Source organism: Erythrolamprus reginae, chromosome 10 (assembly GCF_031021105.1).
Source record: "Erythrolamprus reginae isolate rEryReg1 chromosome 10, rEryReg1.hap1, whole genome shotgun sequence".
Lineage (NCBI taxonomy): Eukaryota > Metazoa > Chordata > Lepidosauria > Squamata > Dipsadidae > Erythrolamprus > Erythrolamprus reginae.
The window spans coordinates 38,008,392-38,019,874 of record NC_091959.1 but is presented as its reverse complement, the minus strand read 5'-3'; the positions used below and the strand labels follow the sequence as shown (position 1 = coordinate 38,019,874).

The window sequence follows — 11,483 nt, the reverse complement described above, 5'->3', positions numbered from 1 at the left end:
CTTTAAAGCCCTACATGGCATTGGACCAGAATACCTCCAGAACCACCTTCTACCGCACGAATCCCAGCGATCGATAAGGTCCCACAGAGTTGGCCTTCTCCGGGTCCCGTCGACCAAACAATGTCATTTGGTAGGCCCCAGGGGAAGAGCCTTCTCTGTGGCGGCCCCGGCCCTCTGGAACCAATTCCCCCCCGGAGATTAGAACGGCCCCCACCCTCCTTGTCTTTCGCAAGTTACTCAAGACCCACCTGTATCGCCAGGCATGGGGGAATTAAGACATCTCCCCCAGGCTTTTTATATTTCATGTTTGGTATGTATGTGTTGTATGGTTTTTAATTGTTGGAGGTTTTATATATTTTTTATTATTAGATTTGTCCCATTGTTACACTGTTTCTTATTACTGTTGTGAGCCGCCCTGAGTCTTCGGAGAGGGGCGGCATACAAATCTAAATAATAATAATAATAATAATAATAATAATAATAATAATAATACTGAAATTAAAGGCTGATTTCCCCCCTCCTTTGTTTTTCCAAGGACATGGGCAGTGGGGGAGGAGGTTGCATTTTAAATACCCCGATCAAGAGAAAATAAATCACCCCATGGGAATATGATGACTATGTGGCAGGTCAAAAACTTTATTCATAGGTTTGTATGCTGGGGGAGAGGGTGGGTGGGAATGTGAGGATGTGAGAAACCCACAAAGTCTGGCGTGAAAAGCAAGTTAACTTAAAAACAAAAAACGAAATTAAATTAAAAAGGGAGCCGTCAACCCAACCGAAGGAAATCGGAAGAACAACAACGATAATAATAATCATGATAATTAAAAATGCTCTTTTGCTTCTCATGGAGAATTTGAAACTAATTCCACATCACATTGCTAGGAATGTTAGATGTTGCTTCCCGAACACCGCTGCGTCGCAGAGATCCCGGCATCCGATAGCACCCCTGAATTGCTGCAGTCCAGTGAAGACCCCCGTCGGTCATAGAGGCCCATGCACCAACACCGCTGTCCAAAGAGTGACCCAGACCAGGCCGCAGCAGAGTCTGACGGAGGTGCAGGGTGGCAGGTCGGAGGAAGACGAGGTACAGGAACACACCTCGCTTTCCGACCGGCTTTCATCATGGTATCCCTGCTTGGAGCGGCCCCCGGTCCTGGAGCGCTCGGCTGGTTCTGGTGCATCGGCTTGCATGTCGCTGCACACCAGCCAGTCTTTTGCAATCGAGCGGGGATAACCTGATTCGGCCTCCAGGTTGCTATCCGTTACTTTCCAATACTCCTTGTCTTTGAAAAAGTAGGTAGCCCCTGGAAGAAGAGAGAGAGACAGAAAGAAAAGTTTATGTTTCTGTTCTGATGAAACTGAATTTTCCAACAGTGTTCTGTCTGGGTTCCCCCAGACGCCAACACCAACTAAAAAGAGTAGCCAGACACGCTGGTAAAAAGCAAAGTCATTTTATATCTTTGAAAACAAACACAGATAACAAAAACTGTTCTTACAAACTGGAATGCTGTGAAGCTTCACAGAAGAGTCACGACGGCCAGACAATACAACAAGCTTCTTGCTGGCACACACACCACTGTAGATAATAAAACCCGTGCCTCCCCCAAGTTTTCAGCCTTCGAGGCCACAAGCCAGAATCAGAGACGCCAAGGATCGAAGCAAGGTCACAGGACTCCCAAAAGATAACTCTCCACAATACAGGAAGGGCGGGCCTGCCTTTTCAACCTTTCTGAGGAGAACCACACCCAAACCCAGCTGTTGCCTATTAGGGATGGAAATACCTGGCTAATTGTCCCCTTCTTTGTGCTGCCCTTCTCTGCCTCATATCTATGATGGCTTGTGCGTTCTCATCTAATGACTCCAGGCTACTCGCTGGGAAGAGCTCCCCCCCGGGGATCTCAGGCTGTTCCCCCTCCTCCTTGTCCTGACATTCCTCTTCCCCATCTGCCTGGTCCTCCTCCTCCTCCTGTTCCTCGTCCTCCCCCTCTGAGCATGGAGCCGGCAGAGTTCCAGCCGTTCCCTGAGGAGCCTCAGACTGAATCACAACAAACAGTGAGAACAATTGTTGCAGTACAGTGATCCCTCGATTAGCGCGGGGGTTACGTTCCAAGACCTCCCGCGCTAATCGATTTTCCGCATTATAGTGGTGCGGAAGTAAAAACACCATCTGCGCATGCGCGCCCTGTTTTCCATGGCCGCACATGCGCAGATGGTGGAGCGACGCAAGTTCGGAGGCTGGCAATGGTGATTTTTCCGGGCTCCTCGCCGCCATCAGAGAACTTTGCCTTATCTTTTTCTCGTCTTTCCGAATGGTTCGCACACTCGATTCGTTGATCCCATACTGCCGACCAACATCTGCATAAGAGCGTCCCTCTTTCAGCATGTCCAAAATGTCAATTTTCTCCTTAATTGTGAGTATCCTCCTGCTCTTTTTAGCGTCGCCGCCTCCACTCCGTGTGCAACGTTTAGGAGCCATCTTCCAACAAGTCTGAACAAGTTCCAACAGTTGCAAAGCTTTTTTTTGTGTTTGCAACGATTGGTCGAGATTTTGGCCAATCAGCAATGGCCAGTCAGTTTGGTGATGACGTATGACGTCATCGGGCGGGAAAAACCGTGGTGTAGAAAAAAACCCGCGGACTTATTTTTTAATTAATATTTTTTGAAAAACCGTGTTGTAGCGTTTCGCACTAATCGAGACCGTGCTAATCGAGGGATCACTGTATAGCATAAATATGTTAGGATTGTATTATAATTATATATATCTGGACCTCTAGCATAAAAATGCTCTGCTTATTATAATCCAGGACAGGAGGGCACTAAACTTGCCTAGTCTGCATTCCTGGCAATTACAACAGGGAAACAAAAGGGCTCAATAAACATCTCACTAATAAACAAAGTTTACATCACTCCGGACAGGACGTTATAGGGTCAAAGGGGGAGATTTACATTGCCTGAAGCATACACAGGACGAGGGGGTGATTAAGGAAGATTAGTTGAGATAAGGCAGAAGGCTTCAAAGAAATTAGGTGTGAGAAACATCTGCTTTGAGGAAGAGTTTCTAGGAAATTGTTTTGTGATATTTGTGGGAATAGGAAGAACTCAAAGATATGTTTGAAGTTATGTTATTGGATGTATCACTTGACATGTACGTGTAATTATCCCCATTTCCTTATGTTCCCAAATAAAAAGAGGTACATGGCTCTATACCGTGTCACTTCACCCAGAGAGAGAACGTCTCCTTTCTAGGATTCGCGTTCATGAGTGACCCCACACGGCTGGGTTGCTCTTAGCCCCATTGAAGACATCGTCTTCATCAGGGACTTTGACAGCATCCACAAACAATCAACCAGATGCCTTCGGAAGTTGTGGGAGCTCCATCCGTTGAAGGCTTTCAAGAAGAGAATGAACTGTCATTTGTCAGAAATGGTGCAGGGTCTCCTGCTTGGGTGGTGGTGGGGGTTGGACTAGATGACCTCCAAAGTCCCTTACAACTCTTGTCCAAATCTGTATGTATATTGGTGTTCTGTCCTAACTGTTGTGGTTAGCTCTGGCCCAGCTCCTGCCCCAAGGAATGTGGAGGTAGAGGTGGGGGAGACATCCACATGCTGCAGGCCTGTTTTGCTCCCAGTGGAATCTGCCGATGAAGTCTCCTCTGACCAAGGAGGCCTGAGTGACAGGGAGGAGGAGAGTTTGGCAGACAGCCCAGGAGGAGATCAATCATCTGTATCATCTCTGGATTCTGAACAAGAATTAATGACACATCCACGCATGCATAGAGTGATGCATAGGAAGCAACAACTAAAGGATTATTACAAGAGAAAATGAGGCCACCTGTGGTTGGGTGGGGCTGCTGTAATTAGTGCTGCTGCTATAAATAACAGCGTGTGGGTTTGGCCGTTGTGGAGAATTTTCTGATCATTGTGTTTCATGAATGTCTTGCTGACTCCAGCCTTTATTGACTTTTCACCACTTTGAAACCAAAGCAGAGCAAAGTGTGTTTCACTTCGTGGAAGAAGAAGGGCTGTGACTTTCTTCACAGCTGCAAGCTAAGTACTTACGAACTGATAAGGGACTTGTACAAACTACCAGGTTGTTTTGGGACGAGTGCTCTTTGCAATACAAAATGAGTGCTTAGTTTATTTCGAATTTTGGGATAAAGAACATTGTTTTGAATTTTCAAACGTGTGTGTGTGTCTGAAATTTGTACCTTTGAATTTTTGGGAGGCTCCTACCAGAGAGTCCGGAAGAACACCTTCCAGCAAACTTTATCTCAAAAGAAGCTCTCTGAACGTCCAAACTTACCATCTGACCAGTGCGTGGCATCGTCCAGCTGGCTGGGGATGCCTTTCCACAGCTTGCTTTCTAAAGGATAACCTGCATCCATTCTCTGCTGGCGGTCATCGTAGCACCAGTAGAGATGGTCTTTGAAGAAATAGGTCCTGTCGTTCTGAGCCCAGGAGAAGGCTGCATCGATGCCTCCTAGGGGCAACCCAAAGTCCGAGATGGGCCGAGGGTAGCCTTCTTCAACATTATTGTCTTTGAACACCCAATATCGGTCCCCTGGGAAACAGAAAGAGGAAATTAAGTAAGCACAACAATGAATGTTCCTCAATGTGCCAACTCAGGAATCAAAGGAATCATTGAGTCTGTCATTTGCACCTCTTTTAAACAGTAGATTTGTCACATTGTACATTGTTTTATTACTGTTGTGAGCCGCCCCGAGTCTGCAGAGAGGGGCGGCATACAAATCTAATAAATTATTATTCTTATTCTTATTCTTATTCTTATTCTTATTATTACTATTACTATTATTACTATTATTATTACGTCAAAACAACACAGCAAGCAAGATCACTATGCTGGATTTCGTATTTCATCACCAGTCGGGCGCTTCCCAAGCACCTAGGACTGCGTGATGTAGCGGCAAATTATGTTTGCCGATCCCAGTAAAGTGGCCTTTTGCAATTGACAGATGGAGATTTTGTCAATTCCGATGGTTTTCAAATGTCCGCCGAGATCCTTTGTCACTGCGCCCAGCGTGCCAAGTACCACTGGGACCACTTTCACCGGCTTATGCCAGAGTCGTTGCAGCTCGATTTTTAGATCTTTGTATTTCACTAATTTCTCTAGCTGGTTCTCCTCAATTCTGCTGTCTCCTGGGATTGCGATGTCGATGATCCATACTTTCTTTTTCTCCACAATCAGGATGTCTGGTGTGTTATGCTTCAGAATTTGGTCAGTCTGAAGTCGGAAGTCCCACAGTAGTTTTGCTTGCTCATTTTCGACCACTTTTTCGGGCTTATGATCCCACCAGTTCTTTGCCACTGGTAAATGGTAGTTCCGGCACAAGTTCCAGTGGATCATCTGTGCCACAGCATCATGTCTATGCTTGTAGTCAGTCTGTGCAATCTTTTTGCAGCAGCTGAGTATGTGATCGATTGTTTCATCTGTTTCTTTACAGAGTCTGCACTTTGGATCGTCTGTTCATTTTTCAATTCTGGCTTTGACAGCATTTGTTCTAATGGCCTGTTCTTGTGCCGCCAGTATTAGTCCTTCTGTCTCCTTTTTGAGTGTTCCACTTGTAAGCCATGACCAGGTCTTTTCTTTATCCACTTTGCCTTCAATCTTCTCCAAGAACTGGCCATGCAATGCTTTGTTCCGCCAACTGTCCATACGACATTGAGTTACAGTTTTTCTGTACTGGTCCTTAGTTTGCTTCACCTTGAGAAGCTTCCTATTGTTGACCTCCATCAACGCTGAATAATAATAATAATAATAATAATAATAATAATAATAATAATAATAGTTGTTGTTGTTGTTGTTGTTGTTATTATTATTATTATTATTATTATTATTATTATTATTATTATTAGTGTCTGGTTTGGTTCTGCACCCCAACAAACTGATAAAGACTTCAGAGAGTAATCAGAACTCCAGAAAAAAATGTGGGGGGCAGGGAGCTGAGGCTCTGAGTTTCTGTCTCCTTTAAGATTTTTCTTTTTCTTTTAGGGGAAATATTTTATCCTGTCTTTTAAATATATTTCTCAAAACATTTCATTTTTCTAGGGGGTATGGTAGCAATAGCAATAGCACTTAGACTTCTATTCTGCTTCGCGGTGCTTTTACAGCCCTGTCTAAGCTGTTTACAGAGTCAACCTCTTGCCCCCAACAATCTGGGTCCTCATTTTACCCACCTCGCACGAATCCCAGCGACCGGTTAGGTCCCACAGAGTTGGCCTTCTCCGGGACCCGTCGACTAAACAATGTCGTTTGGCGGGACCCAGGGGAAGAGCCTTCTCTGTGGCGGCCCCGACCCTCTGAAACCAACTCCCCCCAGATATCAGAGATGCCCCCACCCTCCTTGCCTTTCATAAGCTCCTTAAAACCCACCTTTGTCGTCAGGCATGGGTGAACTGAGATATTCCCTTCCCCCTAGGCCTATACAATTTATGCATGGTATGCTTGTGTGTATGTTTGGGTTTTTTTTAAAAAAAAAGGGTTTTCAAAATTATTTTAAATATTAGATTTGTTACATGTTGTTTCATTATTGTTGTTAGCTGCCCTGAGTCTACGGAGAGGGGCGGCATACAAATCTGAATGAATGAATGAATGAATGGAAGGCTGAGTCAATCTTGAGCGTGCCAGGATCGAACAGCTTGCAGCGAGCAGAGTTATAAAAGGAAAGGGACGGGACGGAGGGAGGAAGGAAGGAAGGAAGGATGGATGAAAGGCTAAGTCAACCCTTAGCCGGTGAGATTTGAACTGCCGAACTGCAGCTAGCAGTCAGCTGAAGAATCCTGCAGTAGTGTACTCTAACCACTGCACTATCTCAGGTAGCTTCCCACAGGGCCATCCTAGACCAGAATGGCCATAAATCAATCATAAGGGTGGCATCAGTTCACGTGGCATTAAGAAAGTGAAAACAACCTTCAACACTACCAGTAAGGAATGAAAGACACTTTTCATCACAGTGGGGAAACCAAACCTTTGGGGAAAGGAGAGTCACGGATGAAAAGCATGGGAGATGTTTCCTTCTACCTTTGAAGAAGACTATCTTATGGTCATGGGTCCTCTCGTAGACCGCATCCACACTGTCCAGGTTGAGAGGCAATCCCTTCCAGAAACGATGGATCTGAGCTGGCTGAAGGGACACCAGATGCTTGTTGCGAGTCAGTCTCCAAAAATACTTGCCTGGATGGAGAAAGTCCAGTTAGTAACAACAACTTACTCACAAGGCAACCAAAGGTGAGGATTAGCACACCATTAGACTTTCTCTCCTCTCCAAAAGTGATTACACCAGACTTGTCCAAGCTGGGAAACTTTTAAGATGGATTGGACTTCAACTCCCCAGAATTGCCCAACCAATTACATTTTTTTTTTAAAAAAATAGTTTTTATTTGAATTCCTTAAAAAACAACATAATAACTGAAAATAAACATGCATACATTTGTAAAATACAAAAATACAAACAATAACCAAAAAGAAACAAAACACACAAAAAACAACAACAATAACAAAAATACCGAACAAAAACAAATAACAACAACAAGAAGAAATATCATTTATATCCTCATATTAGGAGGGAAAATACAATTTCTTCTATTATCAAATTGGACTTCAACTCCCCAGAATTCACCAACCAATTACAATGGCTGTAGAAGGTTGGGGAATTCTGGGAATTGAAGTCCACCTTTTTTTTTTATTTATTTATTATTTATTTTGTCCAATACACAATGAGGGTTTTAGTGAGTATATATCTATATACACATAGTAAAATACATGATGAAGGTTATAGAGGAGACACTCATAGTAAAATATATCAAAGAAATAATAGAAAAGAAGATATAGTAATAGAACATATCAATGAAAGAATAGAAGAAGAGATAAAGGAATAGAAGAAAGGTAACTTTAAGAAAGAAAAGCAACTTTTCTTTCTTAACTTTAACTTTAAGAAAACTTTAAGAAAGGTATCTTAAAGTTTCCAAAGTTGAGAAACATTAAGGCTTTGGCTAAAGTAACCTACGGAGCTCTAGCAACCATAGAGTCTTAACCTAGATAAGCCAGATCCTGGGGAATTCTGGGAGTTGAAGTCCACCTATCTTAAAGTTGCCAAAGTTGAGATGACTAACAGGCATGAGAGAACCGGGAGTGTTTCACCCCTGAAGGAAGGTTTTAAATCTGTTCCCTGTGCTGTAGAGATTTGTGTAGCTCAGTTGGAGGACATATGTATGGTTCTTTAAAGGATTTATGGTTCTCTCAAATGCAGAGCCTGCAAATTCAAATCTCCCCATCACAAAAAAATACATTTTGGAAGTTGTTGTGGTTAGCTCTGGCCCAGCTCCTGCCCCAAGGACTGTGGATGTGGGGGAGACATCCACATGCTGCAGGCCTGTTTTGCCCCCAGTGGAATATGCTGATGAGGGCTCCTCTGACCAAGAAGACATGAGTGACAGGGAGGAGGAGAGTGTGGCAGACAGCTCAGAAGGAGATCAATTATCTAGCTCCTCCTTGGATTCAGAACAAGAGTTAATGATACAGCCACGCATGCGGAGAGCGATGCATAGGCAGCAACAACTGAGAGATTATTATCACAGAAAATGAGGCCACTGTGGTTGGGTGGGGCTGGGGTAATTAGTGAGGCTGCTATAAAGAGCAGCCTGTGGGTTTGACCATTGTGGAGGATTATCTGAATGTTGTGTTTCATGACTGCTTTGCTGACTTTGATCTTTGTGTGCTGATTTTTCCCCGCTTTGAAACTAAACCAGAGCAAAGTGTGTTTCACTTTGTGAAAGAAGAAGGACTGTGAATTGCCTCACAGCTGCAAGCTAAGTATCACAGAACTGATAAGGGACTTGTACAAATTACCAGTTTGTTTGGAGACAAGTGCTCTTTGCTATACAAAAAGAGTGCTCTGTTTATTTGCATTTTCGGTATAAAGAACATTGTTTTGAATTTTCAAACGTGTGTGTGTCTGAAATTGTATCTTTGCATTTTTGGGAGGATTCTACCAGAGAGCTCGACAGAACAGAAGTAAAGGTAGCTGCCCCCTATAAATACATATTCAGGAGATAATTGGCCTTTTACAGCTTTAGCAGCTGGTGATGTTGTATTTACACTCTTGAAGGACATTAAGCCCAGGGCTTAAAAAACAGAGGAGAACAGTGGAGAACTTCTAACCCATGAAACATCTTCAGAATAGCTCAGTGTTGTTGTTTTTTAAAAAAGAACCATTTTAAAAACTCATATCACTTTGTTCCTTCTTTCCTTCATTGGACATTGATTGATGCAGGAATAACGCTCCATCCTGAGGAAGTGTGATTTAATAAATCCTTTTGTAAACGGCTAAGAGGGGAATCAGAGGAAGATGGGAAGACGGAAGGAAACCAGCGATCCAAGGCGGTCCCTTCGCCTCTTTATGAGGAATTTATGCGATTAAATCACCACCTTGTTTGCATTGGAAATGAGGCTTTTGACTACGCTGTGGGGGGCAAGGCCCACCATTTTGTTTCCATTATCTTTGGGGGGGGATGCCATTGATTGAAGTGGCTTCTTCTCTTAAACGGTATTTTAGAAGCGCAAAGTTCAAAGCGCTCCAGAAGCTAATTTGCCGGGAGGAGAACGGTAGGATGAGTGATGGAGGGATGAGAGACGGCACGGGCTTCGCATACCAACACTTAGAGGTTTCGTGGCAGCTTTAAATGGGGTGAAAAATTCCTACTTGATGTTCTGCCGGGCTCTCTGGTAGGAGCCTCCCGAAAATTCAAGGGTACAAATTTCAGACACACACACACGTTTGAAAATTCAAAACAATGTTCTTTATCACAAAATTCAAAAGAAACAAAGCACTCTTTTTGTATTGCAAAGAGCACTCTTCCCAAAACAACTGGGTAGTCTGTACAATTAACCTTAAGCAGTTATTAAGTACTTAGCTAGCAGCTGTGAAGAAACTTCACACCCCTTCTTCCAAGGAAGTGAGACACACGCACACACACATACACATTGCTCTGCTTTGGTTTCAAAGGCGTGAAAAAGCAACAAAGTCCAGCAACACAAGATTCCTGACGAACTCCAATCAGATATTCTTCCACAACGGCAGCAGCCCTAATTACTGGAGCCCCACCCAAACACAGGTGGCCTCCCTTATTTCCTGTAATATGTTCTTATTTGGTCTCTTCTACGCATAATTCTGCACTTGCCTGAGTCCAAAACGTCACCATCTGAATCAATACAAGATAAGGGAGATTGACTGCCTGGGCTGTGTGCCAAGCCCTCCTCTGCCGAGTCACTCCCACCTTCTTCTTCGTCCGAGGAAACTAAACTCTGAACTGACTCTGTCGGCAATAACACAGGCCTGTGACATGTTGAAGTTTCCCCTGCATCCACCTCCCCATTCCCCGGGGCAGGAGCTGGGCCAGAGCCAACCACAACACTTGATGGCCTTAAAAAGGCAAAACTCTTTTTCCTCCTCTGAAGACCTATCTATGTCACCAGGCATGGGACAATTAATGTATCCCCTTCTCTGACCATTAAGAGTTATGTGTGGTTGTGATTGTATAGTGTTGATTGTTTTTTAAGATAGCGGGGTTTTAGTCATAGTTTTAACTATTGGATTTGTATTGTACTGTTTTATTGCTGTTGTGAGCTGCCCCGAGTCTTCGGAGAGGGGCGGCATACAAGTCTAATAAATTATTATTATTATTATTATTATTATTATTATTATTATTGTTGTTGTTGTTGTTTCTACAGTCCTCCTCCTCCTCCTCTCCATTCCATAAACACCATTCCCTTATAGCACTGATAATGCAACCTAGTTTGGTAATGAAATGTCTGCAAGGCAACCTCCAAGCACCTTAAATGCTTGGCGGGACCCAGAGGAAGAGCCTTCTCTGTGGCGGCCCCGACCTTCTGGAACCAACTCCCCCCAGAGATTAGAATTGCCCCCACCCTCCTTGCCTTTCGTAAGCTGCTTAAAACCCACCTCTGCCGCCAGGTATGGGGGAACTAAGATACACTTTCCCCCTAGGCCTTCACAATTTTATGTATGGTATGTTTGTATGTATGATTGGTTTTTATATCATGGGTTTTTAACTGTTTTTTTAGTATTGGATTTTGTTGTACTGTTTTACTGCTGTTGTTAGCCACCCCGAGTCTGCGGAGAGGGGCGGCATACAAATCCAATAAATAATAATAATAATAATAATAATAATAATAACAACCCACTATGCTTCTGAGTGTGTATGATTGTGTAGCAGATATGTTTTTAATGTATTTTTAAATTAGTTTAAAAAAAATTGTAACATTAGATTTGTATTTATATTGTATTGCTGTTATGTTGTGAGCCGCCCCGAATCTTCAGAGAGGGGCAGCAAACAAATCTAATAAATTATTATTATTAATTATTATTCTCAGAAGACTCCGGACACTGCAACCATCATCAATACAGCACATATCAGTTGTCTATCATATGAATTTTGATCACGTGA

General features: G+C 43.4%; 1 protein-coding gene across 1 annotated transcript in view; it reads right to left on the bottom strand.

The window, feature by feature from the left end:
• Nucleotides 1-616: 616 nt before the first annotated feature.
• Nucleotides 617-11,483, bottom strand: part of MMP17 (matrix metallopeptidase 17) — an 87,747-nt gene continuing 76,880 nt past the window's right edge. The window contains exons 8-10 of the mRNA XM_070762043.1: nt 7,039-7,191; nt 4,303-4,560; nt 617-1,304 (exon numbers count right to left, since the gene is read on the bottom strand). Coding sequence (XP_070618144.1) covers nt 982-1,304; nt 4,303-4,560; nt 7,039-7,191 — 734 coding nt within the window. The 3' untranslated portion in view covers nt 617-981. The remainder of the gene's footprint in view (nt 1,305-4,302; nt 4,561-7,038; nt 7,192-11,483) is intronic.